We start from the raw sequence: 26436 nt of genomic DNA on the forward strand, positions 1-26436 counted from the left end.
TAGCTCGTCCCCAACCCCAAGCTCTCCTCTGCGTCGTCATCAGCCGCAGTTGCAGAGGAGTTCGTCTGCCGCCATGGAGTTTCGCCACCAGCCAGGATTCGGCGTCCCGAGGCCGATCCGTCCACCCCAGCCGTCCCTGTGCCTCCCCGTCGTGCTACATCATCAGAGCTTGCGGCGCTGCCGTTGCCCTCCTGCCTCCACGCCGTCTTTGTTCAGGCGGAGATCGAACACACGCTGCCCCTGCGCGTTAACCAAACCACCCAATCGCACCCTGCTGCTTCGGTCGCTATTGGTTTGTTTGGCCATCATGGATATGTTGCTGCGGACGCCAAGTACGACTACACCACGGTGATACATGAACGACTACACGGCTACGACATCCTGGAATCGCTAAGTACCGTGGCACCAAAGACTTTTGATGCGTCAAGTCCCTCTCCGACAATTGTTGGACTACCATCCCGTGCATTGCACCAAGTACCACGACATCGTCGGCCCTACAAGTTCAACTATGGTTGCCGTGTACGACTACCGTCGACCCTCGAAGACCCCGTGGACCCCGATTCATCTACGGGACATGAACAACTGCTACCACTACCGTCGCCGTGAACAACTACTTCCACTATGATATGTACCACTACCGTCGTCATGTACAACTACTTCCCACGACGACCCGAGAACGTCTACTTCCTCTACATCGTACCGAACTTGAACCGCTCCAAAAACGCACGCTTCGAAGGTATAACCCCGAGACGCCGTCCGTGGACCGAATGCATGTGTTGTATGAGATGCACCCTATGTTTGCACCGTGCCCGTTTGCTTCATGCACGTTCCTCCTCGTTCGCCATGCCGATGAACCGTGGGAACCCGGTAACCGGGATCACCCCACCATCTCTAGCATGTTCCGCACATCCGCACGCCTCCTTTTGCACCGGTATCTTCGTGAGCTACCGGAACCGATATGTTGCCGTGGCATCATTTTCGGATATGTTGCCATGGCACCATTTTTGTTTCGCCGCCGTGGCACCTTTTTCCTTCCGCCATGGTGACAAATGCTTCATAACATGCTCATGTCAACATTTTCATAAAATTGCATAAAACTGGTATATGTCATCCGCATCATGATAACAACATTTAAAATGTTTAAACTTGTTGTTGCATTAAATTGCTAAATGCATATGGGGATTTACCGGATTTGTTGTTTTTATATCCGGCCCCATTTAAATTGTTTAGATGGTATAGTTTATGTTATGCTTCACCTCTTGCCATGTTTAACAACAGTTAATATTGTTGGGTAGCTTAATATTGTTCCGTCAAGCTACCCAACAGTTAATATTGTTGGGTAGCTTGACGGAACACCACATCAATTATTTAGTTCTCTCTCGGTTAAGCTACCCAACAATATTAACTGTTGTTAAACATGGCAAGAGGTGAAGCATAACATAAACTATACCATCTAAACAATTTAAATGGGGCCGGATATAAAAACAACAAATCCGGTAAATCCCCATATGCATTTAGCAATTTAATGCAACAGCAAGTTTAAACATTTTAAATGTTGTTATCATGATGCGGATGACATATACCAGTTTTATGCAATTTTATGAAAATGTTGACATGAGCATGTTATGAAGCATTTGTCACCATGGCGGAAGGAAAAAGGTGCCACGGCGGCGAAACAAAAATGGTGCCACGGCAACATATCCGAAAATGATTCCACGGCAACATATCGGTTCCGGTAGCTCACGGAGATACCGGTGCAAAAGGAGGCGTGCGGATGTGCGGAACATGCTAGAGATGGTGGGGTGATCCCGGTTACCGGGTTCCCACGGTTCATCGGCATGGCGAACGAGGAGGAACGTGCATGAAGCAAACGGGCACGGTGCAAACATAGGGTGCATCTCATACAACACATGCATTCGGTCCACGGACGGCGTCTCGGGGTTATACCTTCGAAGCGTGCGTTTTCGGAGCGGTTCGAGTTCGGTACGATGTAGAGGAAGTAGACGTTCTCGGGTCGTCGTGGGAAGTAGTTGTACATGACGACGGTAGTGGTACATATCGTAGTGGAAGTAGTTGTTCACGGCGACGGTAGTGGTAGCAGTTGTTCATGTCCCGTAGATGAATCGGGGTCCACGGGGTCTTCGAGGGTCGACGGTAGTCGTACACGGCAACCATAGTTGAACTTGTAGGGCCGACGATGTCGTGGTACTTGGTGCAATGCACGGGATGGTAGTCCAACAATTGTCGGAGAGGGACTTGACGCATCAAAAGTCTTCGGTGCCACGGTACTTAGCGATTCCAGGATGTCATAGCTGTGTAGTCGTTCATGTATCACCGTGGTGTAGTCGTACTTGGCGTCCGCAGCAACATATCCATGATGGCCAAACAAACCAATAGCGACCGAAGCAGCAGGGTGCGATTGGGTGGTTTGGTTAACGCGCAGGGGCAACGTGTGTTCGATCTCCGCCTGAACAAAGACGGCGTGGAGGCAGGAGGGCAACGGCAGCGCCGCAAGCTCTGATGATGCAGCACGATGGGGAGGCGCAGGGACGGCTGGGGTGGACGGATCGGCCTCGGGATGCCGGATCCTGGCTGGTGGCGAAACTCTATGGCGGCAGACGAACTCCTCTGCAACTGCGGCTGATGACGACGCAGAGGAGAGCTTGGGGTTGGGGACGAGCTAGCAGGCCGGTGACGAGGTCGCCGGCAGCAGAGGCTGCGACGCGGCCGGGCTCGGGCGCTGCGTGCATGGTGGAGCAGAGGGGGACGCGGGGCTGCTGAGAAGCAGAGGCCGGCGGCGGCGTCAGGTAGACGAGGAGGCGGGGACGAGGGCCGATGAGGGCGCGCGACGGAGCTCAGCGGGCGTGCTCCGATGGAGGTACTTGAACGGGGCGGCGGAGCATGGGCAGGGGCCGACCGGATCTGGAGCTTGAGGCGGCGGCGCTGGAGGTCCGGCCGACGCCACGAACAAAGCGGCGGCTGCTAGCGATGGGGTCGAGCGAGGGAGAAGGTGGCGCGAGGGAGGAGATGGGGATCGGGACGAGGAGCGATGGGGCGCAGAGGTGGGAGATGGAGGCGCTGCGGGAGGGAGATGGGATCGGGAGAAGGGTGCGGCTAGGGTTAGAAGGCAGGGGCCGGCTGGGCCTTGGCCTTGGGCCGGCGTGGGAGGTTGGGAGGCCCAGGCTGCTGGGCTCCTCTCTCTCTCTCTCTAAATCTCTTTGCAAAACAGAAAAAAATAAAGAGAATGAAAAAGGGAAGAAAAGAAAGGTTAGAGAAAGAGTTGGGCACGGGGATAATTTTTCCGGACTCGCAAAAATGAGTTTGACCCAAGAAAAATGGAGTGGGCAAGATTGCAAGAATTAAATTCAAAGTCATTTGAATTTAATTTAAAAGGTTTGAACAAGGACTAGGATTTAGAAGAGTCCAAAAATGTTGAGAATTTAGGAGGAGCCTCGATAAATGGGAAAAGAAATGTTGGCAAAGTTTGGGGACCAAACTTGAAGTAGAAAGGGAGTGGGGATTTTTCAAGTGTGTTTTGGTTAATTCCAAAAGAATGGAATATTTTTATAGCTCTCTAAATATCGAGAGGATATGTTTTAAAGAGAATCACCATGTGAATATCCCTCGATTTAAATGGACCGAAGATGCATATGATTTTATTTAGAGAGGTTTTAAAAATTAATGATATGATGGCATGATGACATGATGCAATGCACATGATGCAAGGATGAATGCAACAAATAAAACAAATCACACGACGAAACTCGGAATAGCTGGAAGTCTTCTGGAGCGTCGGTCTCGGGGCGTCACATTCTAGTTGAGTGCTTATTATATGCTTGTTTGTTTGTGATAGAGTACCCGGAGTGCGAAGCATGCTACTACGAGTCTCTAGGTTTCACGGATCATCAGCAAGGCAAGTAACACTTTGATCATACTCTTTACTACCCAGTTTTATTGCATTAGATCAATCCTTAAACAATTGCATGGTTAGGATCTGATTAACATGTGGGTTTTGGGAAGTTGATGAGGTAGTACCTATTGCCCCGTTTATTATCAAACCTTGGGAGTTATTTATACGTTGCTTATATTGCTATGCTATGCTCGTAGACGTGGTTTGGTTCGAGTGATTCATGACAAATGTGAGTGTTGATACTTAATGGTTAACTTAAGGTAGCTACTTTAATATACATCTGGGTGGATTGCTTGAAGGCACCCTGGAGTACCCAGTGGTTTTCAGGGCACCTGGAGAATCCAGTGTTGTCCTAGGTTATCCCGAAGTACCCGTGTGATCATCCTACAGTCCGACACTCAGGATCAAAGGGATCATAAGATTATTCATGCTAGAAACTTCCGTGTGCAGCCACAAGCTATTACGAGCTCTAGCATAGTTGAGTATGTTGCAAGACCTCTTTCAGTGGTGGGTAGCAGATGTAGGGGAAAATAGGTGTAACTGTCCACCCAGAGTAAAGAGTTATTGTTTCAGAAAGACTGTATCTCGATTCTTCGACCATGGATGTATTCGAGTCTTGTGGGGAAAAGTGTGCAAACCTCTGCAGAGTGTATAAACTAATCATGGTTAGCCGTGTCCCCAGTTATGGACATCTTGAGTATCTAGTTCTTGGATTATCATGTTGATCTCATCACTTTTAATATAATTTGATTGGGTTTAATGATGATGTTTAATTGGGATTGAGTTGGAGGAACGTTCTCAATGTTTAACAACCACCATGATAGTTAAATAAAATTTATTCCTTTGTTGTAGGGAAAAACTGGCTTTATGCAAAACTGTAACCATAGAGCTTTCCACCAGCCATATATGCATGTAGTGATAGCATTTATTCTGTTCATTACTCTCTTGTGTTACATTGCCAGCATATTTCATGTGCTGACCCGTTTCAGGCTGCAACGTTCATGTTGCAGACTTTCCAAACAACGAGTAAGGTGCCATAGGTCATTGTTTTTCACTCAATGATGCCGTTGGAGTTGATGGACTCTCTTTATCTTCCAAGCCTTCCGATGTTATCGCTTTTAGTTGGCCTTAAGCCATATTTATTGTAATAAGTTCTCTTTTGAGACATTAGATGTAATAAGTGTGTGATTGCTACTCTGTTATAAATCCTCAAGTACTGTGCGTGTCAGCATTACCGATCCAGGGATGACACTGATGCACAGAGATCAGACTGTTTGAGATCTGGTCGCTACAATGTGTGTTTCCCCTATGTAATTGGATGCTGCCACCCAATTATGCTTCATGGTTGAAACATCCTCGGAAGATGTGTTCCCCTACATGTAATGGATCAGGACTTTTTTTTATTGAGCCAATGGACCAAAACCTTGAAAATGTATACTATGTAACATATTAGGTGTGTCTCCTCTCCCTATGTAGAAAAGTTCTCTCCTGCTTGATCGATTAGGTATTTAGGTCTGTGCAATTGATTCTCTTATAGCCTACACATGAATGGCCTTTCACACACGAACTAAAATACATAACGCAACTTAACTCACGAAGGTGCACCCTAGATTCTAGTTACATAATAATGTGCATGCACATTCGACAAGAACCTAAGGATTCACCACAATTAATTGTTGTTGGTTTTACCACTCTTTCCATGAGCACTTTGCCAGAAAAATATGGTCGACATATTTACAAAGTGAAAAAAATATCAGCATTGTAACACAGGATGTTACTAGGGTAGTACATACTTAGTATTGGAAGCATCACGCCTATGGTGTTCAACTTTGTTCAGTAATGAAATCTTAGAGGTTATCTTGTCTAGAATATAAATATTCACAAACACCATTTATACCGAAGAATGTCACATAGCACTTTCATCGTTACTAAATTATGCACGAGCATCATTTTCAATGGCTTTCTTCATCTTAGTGCTATATGAACCATTCAAACATAAATGTTCCACCCATTTTAGACATCACTTAAACATACAAAATTTTAGACCCAAAAGCGTCCTCTCACATTTTAAAATTTATTTAGGCAATATAGAAAACATTTTGGAAAAACCAACCATCTTGTTTTGATTATTATGCCATGCCTTTGGATACACACGACGAAGGCAAAATCTTACACCAAAAGGCAAAGGAAATACATGTGTCTCGTGAAAAAACTTTTTGGATGAATATGTGAATTGCATAATGATTCCAACAAAATATCAGGTCTTCCTCAATCTAGGGAGCTTACAACAACTACAATTCTAGCTCTGACTCAAAATTTCAAATTCCATCAACTATATTAGTTACTTCTAGTTCTACATTGTTCCGTTGCAATTCAAATGTGTCCAACCCATCTATATAACAATACAATGTGCCATGTATAATTTGTTCTGAATAGATTGCAACATTACAATGAAGAGTCATTATTATGCCATATTTACCTACACAAACTATAACCAGATAATGAATCAATTATCATTGTTATTTTTTGGAGCAATGTTGTTGCACCGTATTAATGCACACCAACCATTGTGTACTGGCTTATCACTAAAAGTTATGATGAAACATCCCTATTACACTACATGGATTTATAAAACATATTATAGTATTGTGAAGCCATTTTTCTTTACCCAGAACTATAGAACAATCGTTCCATGGCAACTTTAATAAATAAATAGGATGTAGATGGAAAACTAATGACTAATGTCCATGAAAAACAGACAAAAGACATCAAAAGCTATTTAGAAAAACCTAGTTACCTAGTGAGTGAGTGGCGCAAAAGATGCCCTTTTGGTCTGATGAACCAACAAAGCTAATTCATCTTTAAATATCTTCTCGCATGCGTATAATCTCAGCTCTCTCTCCTCTTGAAAATATTGTCGTTACAACAAATTCATATACTTTAGTAGACAAGAATGATTAATTCCTCGAATAATGTCACTGCTAGTTGTTGATTTGAGAGGTTTGCATGGAGATTATCTGAAACTTTGGCGACCAAGGCATTAGTATGACTAGCAACGTTGGGTGAAGTTGCATGATAGTAAGTGGTATATGCATTCTAAATGTGGGCTCACATGACACTCATTTAAGGGAAGATAAAAGATATTTTGTTGAAGAAGTTGTCGAGGGTCCAATCTATCCATCAGCGATGGGCAAAATTTTATTATTAAGTATTCTCCGTGCACATGTCTTCCATTTTCCAAGTGATGGAAACTGGGGTATCATGATTTCAGACTAGAAATTTCTATGCTCGGGGAGTCGAGAAATTAGGCCCCCATGTATATATCCATGTATCATCGTCTTGGGAGACCCGTGGAATCCCATCATTTTGTAGGAGAAGCAGAAACTAAGCATATGCACTTTGGGATATAGGTGAGATGAAAAAGATCAACCAAGTCCTCCTAATACAAGACATACTCGATTGTAGACATTTCATTTATCACAAAAGAGTGCAACTACGCCATTTCAACGAAAAGCTTGGGGTCAATCAATTATCTTCCCAAAGCAGAATTGGGTTGCCATTTTTGACGTTGCATCTAGATATCTCTTTAAAGATGGCATTAACCTAATGGTGTCTCTCTGCCAGAAAGAGTCATCAACAGCAATAGTCATGGAGGGCTGCTGGGATAATGCAATTCCCAAAGCAAATTCAACCAAGAGATATGAAAGGCGATTGTAAAACTTGTGATTGTTTTTTAGAGTGAAACAAATATTTTGCTTTAAATGATCTAGAATTCTAGTTCTTCTTCTGTTTGGGGCCTTCAAACTAGCTCCTACACTGTCAGGGGCGGATTCTTTTTGTTATATCCTAACACCTACATAACAAATGCTTTCCATATTGATCTAATTACTTAATAATCCCTTTTGGCAGCATGAAGGTACACATGTCAAACACGAGGGGGGGGGGGTGAGAGAACTGAATTCACTAATTGCAATCTGGATGCATTGGTTAGGAAATCATACCAACATGCCAATCTCCTTTCAAATGTTTGAACTTGGGGAAGTACCTCATGAACCCTTGGTTTAGTTAATTAGACCCAAAGGCAACCATAAGTATGTAAAAGGTAGAGCACTAAGCTGGCAATTTAGGTCTTTAGTTAGATGTAAAGACTTGACCTCATCCACATTGACTGGAATGGAAAAATATTTGTGAAAATTAACATTAAGCCTTGCTGAAAGACCGGAATCTTCCAATAATCGATGCAAGTGTCTAACTGGAGCAATATCTGCATATATACTGACTAGAGTATTGTTTGTATATGCCCTGTTGAGTACTCAAGCGGCGACGTCAACTGAGTCGGTCTCTGCAAATGATGTTTTTTCATGGCTCTGTTAACAATATAGACCGAAGGGGTCTACAACTAAGACAAATAACAAAGGTGATAAAGGATATCCTTATCTAACTCTCCTCTTGCAATTTAAAACTTGCCATATACTAGTGGTGGAGCTTGCAGCAAAAAATCTGGGTCGGGCAAGCGGCAAGGGATTGCTCCTAGCCGGCTTTCCATGACCCATGGGTTGGCTGTAATATGAGTAGATGCCACAGAGTTGGGCGGGCTGAGCTGCAAGGGATTGCTCCTGGTTGGCTTTCCACGGCCCATGGGTTAGCTATAATATGAGCAGATGCTACAGAGCTAGGCGGGCCATGATGCGTGTTGGCCCACATGAAACTTTACCACTGCTAGGCACTCCATTTAATAGTCTCGATCCAATAGCACCATTTGCTACCACATTTGCTTCAGAATTCACGAATCACTTTATGCTCAATTTTACGGAAGGCATTTCAAAATCTAATTTAGGATCATAAGTTCTTTATTTGACTTATGACAGTAATGTAGGTACTCAAAGCCTATGAGACACAATCTAGAATTGTTCTTTGATAAAATCATATTGATTCATGTGGACCAACTTTAGAAATCTATTGGCAAGCAACTTGGTGAGGTGTTGGACAGAGCTACTAAGCAAGGTAAGGTGTTGGCTGGTGTGAACTGGTTGCGTTGTTATTTATGACAAAGCCTCAATATTACGGGCTATTGGCGTATAAACACCAGCGTATAATCGGTGCGCACCAGCTGTCACTGGTATTTACTGCGAAGCACATTCACTGCACCCGTCAAAGTATAACCGTCGCACACTAGCTGGCTGGTATGTACCGCGAAGCACGTTCACTGCACCAGTCAAAGTATAACTGCCGTGCACTAGCTGTCACTGCTGTAAAGCGTCATTGCTGCATCGCGTTAATGTATAGAAGACAACGTATAACAGGGGCGCACCAGTTGTCGTTATTTACACCAACCATAATACATCACCGTATTAACGTATGAAACGACAATGTAAACACGTTGTACCAATTGTCACTGTTATTTACGATGAAGTACAACTATTGCAATGGACTAATGCAACATGTAACATTGTGCACAATCGTGTTCATATGGAGGAGTGAGAACCTAAACTAAAGACTCGCAACGGCGAACTATTGTGATCTTTACGCATCACCAAAAAACGTCCCACTAACATTTGGTTGGAGGATAGACCACGAAAACAAATCAAACATGCCTACAAGATTGGAATGACCAAACCAACAACTCAAAATTTGAAACATGATAAATTTTTGCCTCGATCCAGGTGTTGACCACAGCACACCCTTGGCGCACAAGCAAAGCCGTGGTGATTTCTGAATGAAGCAGGCACCAAAAAACCAAGCCCAAAAATTTGAAAGAGGGGAACCGAAAAAGAGGGGAAAGGAGACAAAACAGCCAACTTTCCCTCTCCCCAAGACCACGCCCCAACCGCGCTATTTAATTCACCGTGCAACCTACACCTTCCCTTCACAGGCCCCCCTTCCGCTCCCCCTCCCCTCCTCTGTAACTTCGTCTTTCACCTTCCCATCTCCTCTCCCCATCAAAACCGCACCGGGAGGAGCGAAAGCAGACTGCCATCCATGGACGCCTACGAGGCCACCAAGGTTGTGTTCGCGCGGGTGCAGGCGCTGCACCCGGACCTCGCCTCCAAGATCATGGGCATGCTCCTCATCCAGGACAAGAGCGAGGAGGACATGATCCGCCTCGCCTTCGGCCCCGAGCACCTGCTCCACGCCGTCGTCGCCAGGGCACGCGCCGACCTCGCCGCCGCCCACCACAGCAAGCCCTCCTCTCCGCCCACCGCGTCCTGGGGCGCAGGGATGTCAGCGGAGGACGCGCCTTTCCCCGGCGTCGATCAGGCGAGGTACGAAGGCGGCGGGGAAGGGTTTTACCCGCCGGAGGAGTTCGGGTGCTGGTCCCCGGCGAGCGGCGGACAGCACCGCCGGAGCTTCTCGCTGAGCGACGCCGAGGCGGCGGCCGGCGGGTGGAAGCCGTGCATGTACTACGCGCGCGGGTTCTGCAAGAACGGCTCCTCCTGCCGGTTTGTCCACGTCCTGCCTGACCACGTCACCGAGCAGGACACGGAAGTCTGGACGGCGGCCATGCGGTCGGAGCTCATGTCGCCCGCCTTCCCCTTCTCGCCGTCGCCCAGAGGCCTCAACTTCCTGCTCCAGCAGCAGCAGCAGCAGAGCGACTCCCAGAGGTGAGACGATTACCGATTTACCCCCAAAGATTACATTTTTAGTTGCTCTTTCCGGTGCTAATCTTCCTTGCTATTCCAGGGCGGCGGCGGCGGCCATGCTTCTCGGCGGTGGAGGCGGCGACGACATGCACAAGTTCTCCGTGCGGTCGCCTCGGATGGACCGCGGCGGCGACCTCGCCTCCAGCCCCGCCGCGCGGCAGATCTACCTGACATTCCCGGCCGACTCCACCTTCAGCGAGGAGGACGTGTCCTCCTACTTCAGGTACCGTGCCAAGCGCGCCGTCGCGGCCATGGCCGCTCTCCTTTGTCCGTTCAAGCAGCAAGCATTTTGCAGCCTTTCTTTCCTAACAATGAGAATCGACCCATCCATGGAGCAGTTACTACGGGCCGGTGCAGGACGTGCGCATCCCGTACCAGCAGAAGCGCATGTTCGGCTTCGTCACGTTCGTGTACGCGGAGACGGTGAGGCTCATCCTCGCCAAGGGGAACCCGCATTTCGTCTGCGACGCGCGCGTCCTCGTCAAGCCCTACAAGGAAAAGGGCAAGGTCCCCGACAGGTTCAGGCACGTTCCGCCATCGCCGCCATACATTTCCTTTTCCACTTTCCGTTGCTGAGGAGTAGATGGTTTCAGTTAATAATGGCAGGTTTTCTGGGATGGAAACGCATTTTTCTGACCTTGATTCATTGCTGTATGAACTGCAGGAAGTTCCAGGCTCCGCACCATGGCGACTTCGCCGGATGCACGACGCCCACCGGGCTGCTCGATTCCAGGGACCCCTTCGACCTTCAGTCGCCGCAGATCGGTGAGCGATACAACCGCGCTGCTGCATTCTTCTTTTCTCGCCGATCACAAATTAATGGGTGTTGCGATTGGTTTGTCAGGGCCGAGGATGATGTTCGGCAACATTGGCAGCCACGAGGCGTTCCTGCGGAGGAAGCTGGAGGAGCAGCAGCAGGCGGCGGAGCTGCAGCAGGCCATCGACCTGCAGAGCCGCCGCTTCATGGGGCTGCAGATTCTCGACCTCAAGAGGGGCCACCACCATCTCGGCTCCACTGTCGCCCCGCCGTTGGCTCTCCGGCAGACCGATGGCATCGGCAACGGCAATGCCATTCATCTGGAGGATGCTGCAATCCAAGGTTTTACTTTACTCACCTCTTGATCTTGACATGTTATCCTATTCTTGCATGCCATGGCATGGCAGGAAATTTGCTCTTTGATTGATCACTTGGAGAGAAATATCACTGATCAATGTGCTGTGACTTTACTGTGGCTTGTGGTTGGTAGCAGATCACAAGATGAGCAGTGCCATGATGATGACATCTGCTCCTGCTGCTATTTGTGCCACCATTGCCACAGAAGGCAAGCAGGAGGAGGAGGGCGACGGGAGTGCCAACCAAGGGGTCAACTCCGGGGAAGATGAGAAGAGGGAACGTGGTCCTCCTGGAGCAGCAGCGGCCAGTGCTAATGGATTCCAAGAAAGGTAGGATTTGTAGCAAACAATTACCAAATGGAGGTGTTCTCTTTTGGGGGAAAGGAAATAAAGGGCCGGGCACACATAGCATAGGAGAAAGTAAAGAAAGCAAGCTTGCTGCTTCTTACTTTTGCCTGCCTGCTTGATTGCTTTTCTTCTCTTTCTTTATCTATGTACAAGTAGTGTGTTAGTACTAGTAGTATATTATTCTCATTGACCAACAAAATGAGGCCCCAAAAGCCAAGGAGGTCAGGGTATATAGGCTGTTAACAGCGAGTGCTGATCATAGGTTGCCCCTGATTGGTGCTTAACAAAGGGCAAAAGAAATGCAAAGGCAAAGGGTGGGATCATCATAATAAAAGATGAAAGAAACTTGAGGAATGATTTCTCAACTAATGGCTATTTTCTATGCTTGTTCTTGTGCAAGTTGTGCCTTATTTTCGCAGGATTGTTATACTAGAGTGTTTGCTTAATTATGATTATTGATTATTGTTTGAACTGAACTGCAGCGGCGTGGAGGAGCACAACCTGCCTGATAGCCCCTTTGCATCTCCCACAAAGACAAAGGATGCTGCTGCTTCTTCTTCCTCTGCAGAACCAGCCCTCGCTGGCAGCATCATGAACAACAACGGCAGCCCTCATCTGGTGGCCTCGTCTCTGTTTACACCAACTGCCCTTGAGCTGCCCCCTTACAAATCCTGCTTCTTCCAAGTGCCCAGGTGGGAGAAACATCAATACTTTTCTTTGCTTTATCCTTCCATGTTCTTGGCTGTTGCTTGATGTAACATTATGAATATCTGATGTGTGTGTTCTGCTTCAGGTTCTCTCCTGGCCATGGTGCCATCGGGCTGTGAATATTAAGCAGAAAACAGGGGTCTCCTTTCCTCTTAAGCAGAGTAAGTAGACCACTTATCAGCAGCCAAGCCATTATGATGCAAACACAGAGCAAGCCCTGATGGTTATGTTGTGCATATGCAGCGAAGCCATGAGCACCCCATGAAGTGAGTGAATGGAAGGTAAAAGGCTCTAACAAATAATAGAAGTGATCCCGAGAGAGGAGCAGGGACACCACCAACAACAACAGCAACAGAAGAAAGGAAAGAAAAATCTAGGTTGTTTTAGCTCTAGCCAGCCTTAATTAAGTCAGTCAGTCAGTCAGTATATGATAGTAGTAGTATAAATAATACCCCTCCTTAGTAGTCAGCTGCTCCAAGAAGTAGTAGTAATCCAGAAGAAGAAGAAGAAAACTGTGTGTGTGTCTGTCTATCTTCATGCATCATTTTGTATGCTGTGCTCTGTAATTTCATGGATGGATCTCAGAATGGCGATGATAGTAGTGGTAAACTGAACCAGTCCGTCCTGGTGTGTGTGCTGTGGTGGCCAGTTGTTGTGAAGTGACGTGTCTGCATACATACAGATATCGAAAGCAAACAGGTAGGCGGAGAGAGAGAGAGAGAGGAGTGGACAAAAGCCAGACAGAGGTCGCAGAGGGGAAAGTGATGACCGGGACCAGGGCACGCACTCAGTCACGGGCGCAGAGGCAGAGAGAGAATCCTAGTGGAATCGCCTCAGCGGAGCAGTGAGGCAGCGGCCGTCCTCTCTTTTGCCCATGCCCTTGTCAAAATGGACAAGGTCATGCTAGTAGTACTCCTCAATGTGCATCCTCTGCATCTTACATTTTCTTCCTTTATTTTGCCCTTCTCCCTTTTCAACATCCTTTTCATCATTCTTGAGCATATATGCTTTAGTCTGAATCAAAAATCTGAACTGACGAGAGAGAGGCCAACTCCACCGCATGGCCCTAAACGGACGTTCGGATTGGCCAGATTTTGTCCGTTTGAGGCGTCGATGGGTTCACCCGTGTCCGGCTATGTCCGTTGGGTCGTGCGTGCGCCCACCGCGTGGCCGCACCCCAAATCGTGTCCGGGGTGAACGGGAATAAAAAACTGAATGGAATAACTAAAAAAAGCAAATAAACGCATTTAAAAAAACATAAAACATATATAGGGGTCGGCCACAAAACGACCCAGTTTCAACGGCCACTTAAAAGGCCCAGTTTCATAATTAACATAATAATAAAATAAAATAAAAACTCGTCCTGCGCGCTCCTGCCGTGGCCGTCGCCGTCTTCACTGGCCGCCGGTGTCGTCGTCGTCGCTGACGAGGTCGACGTACTCCGGCAGCGTCCAGAGGTGGGGCGACGGTGCGTGGTGGACGGGGGGCGGGCTGGACGACCAGAGGTGCCTGCACCACCTCCTCCCGCGGCGACGCCTCCCGCTCCGGTGACCGCGGCGGAGTGGGGCACCAGTTCACGCCCAGGCCGGCGGCCACCTCCGGCGCAGTGCAGGACCAGCCCCACCCCTGGCCCACCAGCTGCTCGAACGCGGTGGGTCCTCCTCCTCCGGCTCCCCCGTGACGGCCGCCAGCTGCAGCTCCGGGAACGCGACTTCCCCGGCGGCAGAGAGGGCGATGGCCTCCTCCAGGCCATCCCACTGCCGCTCGTCGTGCGTGTTCATGGAGTCGTCCATGATACGCTGCAGGAGACGGGCCTCCTCCTCCACTGTCATGCGAGGAGGGGGAGGTGGCGACGGAGACGGGGAAGGCGACGGCGTGGGCGTCAGGCCGCGCACCCGCGTACGCCCGCGCGGCTCTGCACGTGGCCTCCGCGGCCCCTCCACGGTGCCGGCGAAGTAAGACGCGCGCTGCACGTCGTGCTCGTCCTGGAGCCATGTGTCCCACAGCAGGGAGTCGGAGGCATACCTGTGGTCGTAGTACAGGTCGTCGGGGAGGAGGAGGCGGCGGCGGTTGATCTCATCGCGCCGTGCATGGCCGGTCGCCGGCACTAGCGGGATGGGGACCCGGTCCGCGGAGAGGTGCCATCCGTTGGGGAGGTGCGCGTCGCTCCACGGGATCGGCGTCCTCGTCTCCCAGTACCTCCGGCACACGTCCGCGCAGATGTACTGTCGGTCGCGCTCGCGGGAGGGCCTAGGGGCAATGGTGAAGGGGGCCGGCGCGTGGGCTCGACGGGAGGAGTGCGGCGGTGACGCGGGGGCTCGACGGGAGGAGCGTGGCGGTGATGCGGGCTCCTCCTTTTTCACGGATCCGCGGCGGCGGCCTGAGGAGGAGCCGGCCTCGAGGTCGTGCTTCCCCTTGCGGTTCCACAGACCCATGGCTGCGGCCGGCCGGCGAGCTCGAGGGCGGGGAGTGGCTAGGGTTTGGGCGTGTCGGCTTTCGAGGGGGCAGAGAGGGGCCGGCGTGGGGATGAGGACGACGGCCGGTCCACGGGTCCCATTTAAGAAGGACGCCGACCCGTCGCTGTGCGGATGACAGGTGGGGCCACCCGCCCGTGCGCATTTATGTTGGCGGGTGGGAGGTAGGTGGCCGCCTGCCACGCGGCCCCGACGCGGACGCTCGAAGCGTCCGTTCGCTGTCCGCCGCGACCCAAACCCGACGTAAGTTTGCGCTTGAAATGGGTCGACACGGACACAGAACGGATCGAATGGGTCCGGGCCGTTACGCGCTGGACCGTCTCATTTGTCCTTTTTACCTCAAACGGACAGGGCCGAACAAGATAGGGTCGTGCGGTGGAGTTGACCTGAGCCAAGTCGGAACAGTTTTCCATCCGAACGGGTTCTTGCTTTGGGCTAGTCTGGATTACCGGTGGCAACGAGTGGAAAGCAGATATCCGGGGCATGTCTCGTAACTCGGAGACACTGGCTGCATCTGTTTCCACTATTATTAAATTTCAATGTGCGCATGCAATAATTTTATAATCATGGGGGTATGTTACCACGCCTTGAAGTTGGAGTAAGAAAACAAGGTGGGTCCTCAGCCCCAGGCTGAACATGGCGACAGTGCTTCTTGGCTCTTGCATGGTCAACATCTGGTCAAGCAAGCAAATCATCACCTCACCTCGCCTGTTCAACCAACAGGGCATCCACTTCCACTGATCCTCGCCATATGGAACATCGCCTTGACTTTAATTTTTTGAACTTTCATATACAGTATTTTTAACAAAATAGTTTAAATCAAATTCTGTTTTCATATTTGTGTTTCTAGTGACTAGGGCTTTTAAATAATAGATATTAAGTTTCGACTCTTCAAATCTAATACGGGCGACCGATAAAATTACGATTTTTGTGTATGAGAAAATGGCAAGTTTTAGTTCGTAAGTTCGAACGACTAAAACTTAAAACTTAAAACTTACTGTGTGTTTACTGTGTCCTCATGCAGGATTCAACTACTTCGCGAATCGCGAGGCAATCGAGCAGCTGGGCAGGGTTTGGTTGGTACGTAGCCCCATACCTCTGTGCCCCTACGAGTTTTCGTCCTTCAAACCGTTCCTTTATTATTCAAGCAGACAAGCCCCGTCACCGCTCGGACACAAATTCGCCATTCGATCGGACATCTGATAGCCGTCCCAATGTTTAGGATGATCGCACCCTCAAACCCGACCCATATGGGTTCTAAAAAAAATCTCAACTTTCGATTTTCTTTGCATGGTAAATACGTGTCTCATTTATATAGTATCATAATGGTCATAGTGCAAGCCATGTAAACACAAAGGGCGGGTTTGATAGCCTGCATGAGGCCCGGCCTAGCTCGCGCGGGACGAAAACGGGTCGATTGGTTGCCTGCTTTCACTGTTCGGCCTGCATGGCACGAACCTTAAAGCACTCCCGAGCCTGGCTCCCTGGAAACACACGAATCGGCAGTTTCTCCAGGGTCAGGCCCGAGTGGTGCACGTGGGCGGCGGCGGCTACACGCGCGCGGCCACGCTCGAGAAGCCGCGTTGCTTCCCGAAGCGCCGACAGTTATTAGCCTCACCGTCCCTCACCGCTCCCTCTCCCCACTCTCCCCCACTCTCCCAACTCTCACCGGCGGCGGCAGATCGGAGCAGAGCAAGAAGACCACCAGACTCCATCACCGGCGAGCGGATCATCACTTGGCCCGCGGCAATGGCGGTAAGCACTTCTCTCTGTTCGACATGCAGAACTTTTCCCGTTCGATCCGGCGATAGATTCGATCCACGACGGAGGGGAATGGGGAGTAGAGGTAGATAAGCATGTAGAGTAGTTCATACTAGATCATACGAGTTCATACAAGTTCATAGTACTTCAAACTAGTTCATGCAAGATCGGAATAGAGGTAGATGCGGATGCAGAAGGGGGATTGGGGGTACACAACGGACACCGGCTCACCGCGGCGGCCGTCACGGGCGTGCGGAGCGGCGGGTCGAGCCGCTGGCCTTCATCTTCTTCTTCATTGCCGTGCGGGGCGGCGGGTCGTCGTCGTCCTCGGCGGAGTCGAGGTTGATCTGCCAGGTACGACGGCGTGGCTCCGACGCCCTCCTTGGCGTCTGCATCGGTTCTTCCTCCTCCTTAGGCTCCCCATCGATGATCGCCGGCACCGTGATTGCCGCCTCCCAGTACACTGTGGCACGATGGTCATTAGGAGCCCAATAGTTCTTGTACTTGCACCACTTCTTCCTCTCTTTAGCGTCGTCCGAGACGGCCTGATTCACGGCCCAGCCAATGATGTCAACTGCCATCGCGCTCTTCGCTGGGTCAGGAATCAGCGTCTTCAGCTCTTGTGCAGTGGCCCTCATGAGCACTGCATTAGATTCCTTCTGCATGTCTTGCATGGAGCCGAAGTTCGAGCACACCTCCATGGTGTTCTCGAACTTGGTGCGGTCACCAGCCAACCACCCGAGGAAGAAGGCCCTCCAGCCAATACCCCAAGGGAAGGGGTTGGCATTGGAGCTGGAGCTAGAGCTCATGGCGATGGGGAGGAGGAAGGTTGACAGTGAGAGAAGAGAGGGGGTGGGTAAGTAGTGGTGGGCAGGGTGAGTAAATATAGGGGGGATGGAGAGAAGAGTGACAGTCATGTCATTTTAACTACATGCTCTTCAATAAGCCATGAACTCTGTGCTGTGCTTGACTCCATGAATTGTGTGCAGATCGAGGAGAGCAATGAGATGGGCACAGAGGTGCTCCCGGCCGTTTACAACAAGGGCAAGCAGCCCCTTCACCCAATGCCCGACGAGGTTGTGCTGCCGCCCACCGCCGAGGAAGACCCGAAGACGCCTGAGGGTGGCGACGACAAGGGCATGGAGGAGCCCCCCAGCAACAAGCGCCGTAACTACGGCCACTACCATCAGGAGGATGTCCCAACTCACTTCTGCAAGGTCATCCTTGCACTGAAGCTTGAGTGCATCCCATGCCCCTGGACTTCACCAAGCACTTCGTCGCGGTGCCGATGGAGTTCAAGCTCAGGAACAACACCGGCTGCTCCTGGAAGGTGATGGTGAAGCTGAGGAACGGCAGGGTGACCCTGGATCAGGGTTGGGCCACCTACGCAGCCGTTCATCAGATAAAGATCGACTACATGGTGACGTTCAAGCTCCTCACTCCCGACACCCTCAAGGTCATCATCTTCGACGACGATGGCATTGAGGTCGTCAACAAGTGCGGGAAGCACGACGAAGCCTTCGCCGCCAAGGAGTAGGGTCGGGGCCTCCCTAAGTACTATCAAGTCTGCTTTGAACTATTTATGTTTATGGCTTATGCGTAGAACTGTTATGAAGTGTGGTACTGCTTATCTGAAATATGCTCTTAAGTAGTTGATCCTCTGTTTATACTCTGCTCTTGAAAGGGATCGAGATGGACCTAGAGGGGGGGGGGTGAATAGGTACAATTACAAATTTTAATTATTACTTAGCAATTTTAGGAAATAGTGCGGAATATGAAAGTGAGCCTAACAATTGCAAGAGTGATGCTAAGAGCTAAGCAAGATAAACAAGTAACCCAAGTATGTAAGTAAGCAAGCACAATATGGTATAAGTAAGTGCTAAGAGACAAGTAACCACAAGTAGAGAGTTAGGGATAGGAATAACCGCAACTTCGGGAGACGAGGATGTATGCCGATGTTCACTTCCTTGGAGGGAAGCTACGTCACCGTTAGAGAGGTGGATGTTACCACGAAGGCACATCAACGCCACGAAGGCTCACCCTATTCTCACTTTGAGACAACACCATGGAAGCGTTTCTCAACACTAGTTGTAGACTTTGGGGTGGTCTCCAAACCCTCTCAAACTTTACCGGGAGTAATCACAATGGTTGATTCCTCTTCGAAAGACTCCTACCGCCTAGGAGTCTCCAACCTCCAAGAGTAACAAGAACGATGGGAAAAGCTCAAGAAATTGCTCAAATCACGAATTCCTTTGGTGAGAAGAAGGGGAAGGAGTGGATCTATCACTTGATTGGAGAACTTCTCTCAAATGTTCCCAAATCCCTTGGGGATCTAGGATTTGGTGTAGGGAATCAAGAGAGGGAGTGAGATGTGTTCTTGGAAGGCTCAAAGTGAATGGTCAACCTTATCCCGTGGGGGGAAGAAGGCTATATATAGTGGACGTGGAAAAGTAACCGTTTGAGCCACTTAAGTGCACTATAGAGGTTGGACGTCCGGTGGTACAGATAGGTGCGGACGTCCGACGGAGATCGGTCATCCGATCGCTGGAGATCCACAGGCCACGAAACAGCACACAACCATCGGACGTCCGGAACGTGCCGGTCGCCCGGGGGCTGGACGTCCGGAGAAGATCGGAAATCCGTAAATAATGTTCTGTTGAGAAAGTGTCGGACCTCCGGAGGAAAACGGACGTCCGGTGACCGGACATCCGGAGAAGCTCGGATATCCGTAAATATCGTTCTGTGAAGAAACACCAGACGACCGTGAAGAGCCGGAAGTCCGGGCAGCTGCGAGGGATCAGACGTCCGGTGAAAAAAGGAGTTGGTGGGTTTTGAGCAACTCTTTCACTAGATCCAACGATCTCCTCTTAATAGTGCGGGATCCCTATACTCAAGAAACAAAGTCGTAAAGAAAGAAAATCTAAAGCTATTTTCTTGTAACTCCAATCTTGAATGATATGCATTTGTCCCTAGTTATGATCCACACACGCCCTTGAGACTTAATCCTGAGATATACTTGATAAAAATGATTAGTCCTTGTATGCATGTTGTCATCAACATCAAAATAAGATTAAGGGCATGATTGCACTTTCAATCTCCCCCTTTTTGGTAGGTGATGACAACATACATGCACTTCTCAATAATAAAAAACGTTGAATATCGAAAGGATTTGTTGCGGAGCTCCCCCTAACTATGTGCACCATTATAAATAAGCATGAGAGGAGCTCCCCCTTAGTGTGATACCAAAACACCCAAATCTCAAGTAACACATGATACCATAATACCATAAATAGGTTCATCACTCACATCATAGAACATAAAGCAACAATAGTCATAACAAGGTTCCTGGTACCATACATAACATGGTTCGATACAAGCTATATCACATATAACAGTACTAAGAGGATAAGTGCTTACTCCCCCTTGGCAGCAAGTACCAAAAGGGGCCAAGAGGAGCAACCAGAACATCATCATCATGATCATCAAAACCCAACATCATCATGGTCAGCATGAGCCCCACTGCCACCGACCTCGTCAAAGAAATCAGACCATTCAGGACCCAAAGGAAATCCAAAGTCAGAAGAGGGAGCATCAGGAAGACGGTCATCATCACTCACATCGAAAACTCCGGAGTCTCTCAGATGAGCCTTCAGAGCATTCTTGGAGGTGATCAACCGAGTGACAACATCGTGATTTTGGGAGCAGTTAAAGGTAACAACCTTCATCAAGGCAGAGTGAGCCTTCCCAAGAAACCGAGCAATGCGACCAAATGGTGCAAATCCGGAGGGAGCAGAACGAGGAATGCTAGCAGCAGCGGGCGCGGATGAGCAGAAGAGGAAGAGTCCTTGGGAACATAATCATCTGCCATGTGTGCGGGAATGACACATCGCTCATGCAAATGAGTGCCGACAATAGGAAATGGAGCCACACTCTCAATGAATGCCTGAAGAAAGGGAGCATGAGGAAAGGCCCGCTTGTGCTGAAGAGAAGCGAGGCGAATTTCATGCCATAGAAAATGAGGGACATTGACCTTCCCTTTCGGAGATGCGTAAAGGCGATGCATGAGACCGATGCAGTAGCTACTGCAAGAGCCCTTGTCACCCATCTTAGGATAAATGGTGCGAATGACACATTGATAGATAATGAAGAAAGGAGCATGCCAAATGGAGACTTGGTTAAAGCCCGTATGTTTCTCCTCATCAGTCAGTTCTGCTATGGGTTTGATAAGATCAGCACATGCATCAGTGCCCTTGGGTCTATGTTCGGGGTCATCATTGTGAATTTTGAACCCAGTGTCAGGAAAACCAAGGGCAGAAACAAATTGAGAATAGGAAGCCGAGAGCTTTGTGTCGGAGGTCATCCAAGTAACAGTGTTATTTGGACCGAAGAAACATGTGGCATAGAATTGATGAATGGAAGCTTGGTTAAAGTCATGCTGAAATGCAAATGGAGCAGCAAGATTGGATGACTCAATGAGCTCAATAGCCCGGAATATTTCTCCGGATGAGTACGAATATGCTCTAAATCAATGCACAAATGTAGAGAAAGACCCTTAGGAATGATGACAGTGGTAAAAATGTCAGCTTGGACATCAGTGCGAAAACGATTGTCCCGAGAGTCACGAGCAACCGTAAATTGATCAACATCACGACACAACTTAAGATAGGAAGCAATGGGCACCTCGTTGAACCACTTAACGTGGCGGCCTTGTGGTAAAGGAGGTTCAAGAGAGATATGACGAGCATCACTGTGAGGTTGCACCGGAGGAGGAGGAGGCTTGAAGGTGGGCCGCCGAGTCCCGGGCTTGGGAGCAGTGGTGCGAACAGGGATAGACACTCCTCTCTCCATATGAGCCAACTCATCTTCATAGTCGGAGTCCTCTGACGAGTCTTCGCTTGGAGAGCGGCAAGGCAGAGGAGCACGCTTCTGAGGACGAGCCCGTTCTTGGGAATCATCGAAATCACCGTGATGGGATGGACGAGAGGACCCAGACGGGGGCCCCTTACGAGCAGAGTGCTTGGTCTTCACCATCCCGACCTAGAGGAGGAGGGAGACCCAAATCAACAACCCACCAGCATAGATCGAAGAATCGATGGATGAGGAGAGAAGAGATAGGTGCTACCTCGGAGTGAAGAACATGGAGGGAGACGACTGACACGTCTCCAATGTATCTACTTTTCCAAACACTTTTGCCCTTGTTTTGGACTCTAACTTGCATGATTTGAATGAAACTAACCCGGGATGACGCTGTTTTCAGCAGAACTGCCATTGTGTTGTTTATTGTGCAGAAAACATAAGTTCTCGGAATGACCTAAAAATCCACGGAGATAAGTTTTGGAAAATATAAGAAATACTGGCAAAAGAATCAAGGCTAGGGGGCCCACACCCTGACCACGAGGGTGGGGGGCGCGCCCCCTTGCTGCTCCACCGACCTCAACTCCAACTCCACATATTCCGTTTCGCGGAGAAAAAATCAGAGAGAAAGTTTCATCACGTTTTACGATACGGAGCCGCCGCCAAGCCCTAATCTCTCTCGGGAGGGCTGATGTGGAGTCCGTTCGGGGCTCCGGAGAGGGGGATTTGTCGCCGTCGTCATCATCAACCATCCTCCATCACCAATTTCATGATGCTAACCGTCGTGTGTGAGTAATTCCATCGTAGGCTTGCTGGAGGGTGATGGGTTGGATGAGATTTACCATGTAATCAAGTTAGTTTTGTTAGAGTTTGATCCCTAGTACCCACTATGTTCTGAGATTGATGTTACTATGACTTTGCTATGCTTAATGCTTGTCACCAGGGCCTGAGTGCCATGATTTCAGATCTAAACCTATTATCTTTTCATGAATATATGTGTGTTCTTGATCCTATCTTGCCAATCTATAGTCACCTATTATGTGTTATGATCCGACAACCCCGAAGTGACAATAATCGGGATACTTCTCGGTGATGACCGTAGTTTGAGGAGTTCATGTATTCACTATGTGTTAATGCTTTGGTCTGGTACTCTATTAAAAGGAGGCCTTAATATCCCTTAGTTTCCACTAGGACCCCGCTGCCACGGGAGGGTAGGACAAAAGATGTCATGCAAGTTCTTTTCCATAAGCACGTATGACTATATTCGAAATACATGCCTACATTACATTGATGAATTGGAGCTAGTTCTGTGTCACCCTATGTTATAGCTATTACATGAGGAATCGCATCCGACATAATTATCCGTCACTGATCCAATGCCTACGAGCTTTTCACATATTGTTTTTCGCTTATTTACTTTTCCATTGCTACTGTTACAACTACCACAAAACTATTATATTTACTTCTGTCACTTTTACCTTTATTATCATACTACTTTGCTACTAAATACTTTGCTGCAGATACTAAGTTATCCATGTGTGGTTGAATTGACAACTCAACTGCTAATACTTAAGAATATTCTTTGGCTCCCCTTGTGTCGAATCAATAAATTTGGGTTGAATACTCTACCCTCGAAAGCTATTGCGATCCCCTATACTTGTGGGTTATCAACAACGACCGGAACAAATCAGGCAGTGGGCCGCGCCGGGGATTGGGGCGACCCGAGCGATGTGGCGTCGGCAAGGGGCACGGGCGGCGAGCGGCCGCGGTGAGGAGTGATGTCTACTACGCAACCTTCTTCTTGTAGACGTTGTTGGGCCTCCAAGTGCAGAGGTTTGTAGGACATTAGCAAATTTCCCTCAAGTGGACGACCTAAGGTTTATCAATCCGTGGGAGGCGTAGGATGAAGATGGTATCTCTCAAACAACCCTGCAACCAAATAACAAAGAGTTAAAGGAGAACTTAAACTCATTAGCAAATATGCTTCTATGGTTACCACTCAAGCTGAGCAAGTACTTAAAGCTCAAAGTGATTTGCTTGATGAATTAAATAATAAATATGACTTTGCTGTTAGAGTGGCTATTAGAACTGGTAGAATGACTTAGGAACCTTTGTATCCTGAAGGCCACCCTAAGAGAATCAAGTAGGATTCTCAGAGAAATAATTTAGAGGCACCTAGTTCTTCTAAAAAGAAGAAAAAGAAAAACGATAGGACTTTGCATGCTTCTAGTGAACCTGTCGTAGACACACCTGAGAACCCCAATGATATTTCTATTTCTGATGCTGAAACACAATCAGGTGATGAACATGAACCTAGTGATAATGTTAATGATAATGTTCATGTTGATGCTCAACCTAGCAAAAACAATGAAGTAGAGATTGAACATGTTGTTGATCTTGATAACCCACAATCAAATAATCAATGTTATGATAAGAGAGATTTTTTGCTAGGAAGCACGATAGAGAAAGAGAACCATGGGTTCAGAAACCCATGCCCTTTCCTCCTAAACCATCCAAGACAAAGGATGATGAGGATTTTGAGTGCTTTGCTGAAATGATTAGACCTATCTTCTTACGTATGCGCTTAACTGATATGCTTAAAGTGAATCCTTATGCTAAATATATGAAGGATATCATTACAAATAAAAGAAAGATACCGGAAGCTGAAATTTCCACCATGCTTGCTAATTACACTTTTAAGGGTGGAATACCAAAGAAACTTGGAGATCCAGGGGTACCAACCATACCATGCTCCATTAAACGAAACTATATTAAAACTACTTTATGTGATCTTGGAGCCAGTGTTAGTGTTATGCCTCTCTCTTTATATCGTAGACTTGAATTGAATAAGTTGACACCTACTGAAATATCTTTGCAAATGCATGACAAATCAACTGCCATACCAGTCGGTATTTGTGAGGATGTGCCTGTTGTGGTTGCAAATGTCACTATCTTACCAGACTTTGTTATTCTTGATATTCCCGAGGACGATACTATGTCGATTATCCTTGGTAGACCCTTTTTGAATACCGCAGGGGCTGTTATTGATTGCAACAAAGGCAATGTCACTTTTCATATTAATGGTAATGAGCATACAGTACACTTTTCGAGGAAACAATCTCAAGTTCATAGCATAAATTCTATTGGAAAAGTTCCAACTATTATTATTGGAGGTTTTGAATTTCCTCTTCCTACTGTCAAGAAAAAGTATGATATTCTTATTGTTGGGGATGTTCATATCCCCGTTGAGGTAACCTAGTGTTATTCGAAAGTTCTCCGGTTCCGTGTTATTCGGAATGAGTTTGTTAACAAGACTTGATCAACCTTGTTAGTGGATCCATTTTGATGATCACGAGATGGATGAAACTAGAAGGCACAACCTTCTGTACCCTCTTTTTACTTTCTATTATTTAAAATAAATAAAACAAAAATAGTATTATCCGTCTGTTTTCTGAATTATGCGTGCAATAAAAAAAATCCCAAAAATAAAAGTGCTCCAAATGCCCTGCAAATTTAGTATGATTTTTTATGGAATATTTGAGGATTTTAGGCATTGAAAACACTGCAGGAGGGGCAAGCACCTGGCCACGAGGGTGGAGGGCGCGCCCACACCCCTGGGTGCGCCCCCTATCTCGTGGGCCAGGGTGGCCCCCTTCACTTATTCCTGCACCCACACACTCCATCTTCTTCCCAAAAAAATCCCCATCCAGCTCAAGCACGAGTTCTAGCTCATTTTGCTGCGATTTCCGATCTCCTTGCTCAAAGTTCCATTCACAAAACTACTTTGGGAGATTGTTGCTTGGTATGTGACTCCTCCATTGGTCCAATTACTTTTTGTTCTAGTGCTTTATTCATTGCAAATTTTTGCTGCATAGGTGACCCTGTTCTTGAGCTTGCATGTTAAATTTATGAGGTCCCAAGCAATTCTAATGCATGATATAGGCTCTAGGCACTTGTAGGAGTAGTTGCTATCAATCTTGTTTAGTTTCATTCACTTCTATTTAGAAGTTAGGGGATTTTTGAGGGGCTCTTCTAGCCAAGGCTCCCAGGAAAAACAAGCTAAAGAGAAGGAAAAGGCCAAGTATAATCTTCGTCGCATAGCGGAAGTACGACCGTGTGAATGGCCATGCGATAATTTTTTGAGAGAAGCCGGGATTTATGAAGACTTTTATTCTTTGATTGAAAATGCAGGCCTCACCGACTTCCTCCACGACCGGATCGATCAGTATCTCTTACTCACCAACACTTTCGTGCAAAACTTTTATTACTATGCTAAGAAATCACCTCCTTCAGTATCGTTCCATTTATATGATGAGTTCAAGGAAATGTCTTTACGTAATTTTTGCGCGGTATGTAGGATATCCTTTGAGGGAAAATTAGATGAACCACATCGTAAAGATATGGATGGCTTTGTTAACACTATCACTGTAGGGGATCCAAAGAAGGGTTCCGATGCGAGAATCTCTAGCATACACTTTCCTGTTTTACGCTACTTTGCCTTATTTGCTAGTAGATGCTTAATTGGTCGTGAAAATAGTGGAAACTTCAGTGTGCCTGATATTATTATTCTATTCCATGCCATGTTTGGTGATAATAGTTTTAGTATGGGTGCCGTCATTGCTAAACG

General features: G+C 47.9%; 1 protein-coding gene across 2 annotated transcripts; it reads left to right on the forward strand.

Moving 5' to 3' along the window:
* Window positions 1-9766: 9766 nt before the first annotated feature.
* On the forward strand, window positions 9767-13340 carry LOC119308427 (zinc finger CCCH domain-containing protein 22-like). 2 transcript variants are annotated; one of them, XM_037584554.1, is made up of 9 exons: window positions 9767-10512; window positions 10592-10774; window positions 10890-11075; window positions 11216-11316; window positions 11396-11650; window positions 11799-11994; window positions 12495-12704; window positions 12806-12881; window positions 12964-13340. In XM_037584554.1, the coding sequence occupies exons 1-8, from the start codon at window positions 9890-9892 to the stop codon at window positions 12837-12839; spliced, it is 1788 nt and encodes a 595-aa protein (XP_037440451.1). In that variant the 5' UTR covers window positions 9767-9889; the 3' UTR covers window positions 12840-12881; window positions 12964-13340. The 2 variants fall into 2 exon arrangements, with proteins under 2 accessions (XP_037440451.1, XP_037440452.1); XM_037584555.1 differs by having other exon boundaries at window positions 11802-11994.
* Window positions 13341-26436: the final 13096 nt, after the last annotated feature.

The sequence above is a fragment of the Triticum dicoccoides genome, chromosome 5B (genome assembly GCF_002162155.2).
Source record: "Triticum dicoccoides isolate Atlit2015 ecotype Zavitan chromosome 5B, WEW_v2.0, whole genome shotgun sequence".
In the NCBI taxonomy this organism is placed as follows: Eukaryota; Viridiplantae; Streptophyta; class Magnoliopsida; order Poales; family Poaceae; genus Triticum; species Triticum dicoccoides.

Excerpts from the sequence above, each read along its gene's own strand:
- LOC119308427 (XM_037584554.1), top strand. The coding sequence starts at position 9,890 with ATGGACGCCTACGAGGCCACCAAGGTTGTGTTCGCGCGGGTGCAGGCG. Across the intron at positions 10,513-10,591 it reads CAGCAGAGCGACTCCCAGAG|GGCGGCGGCGGCGGCCATGC; the intron begins GTGAGACGATTA and ends TTGCTATTCCAG. Across the intron at positions 11,317-11,395 it reads CCTTCAGTCGCCGCAGATCG|GGCCGAGGATGATGTTCGGC; the intron begins GTGAGCGATACA and ends TTGGTTTGTCAG.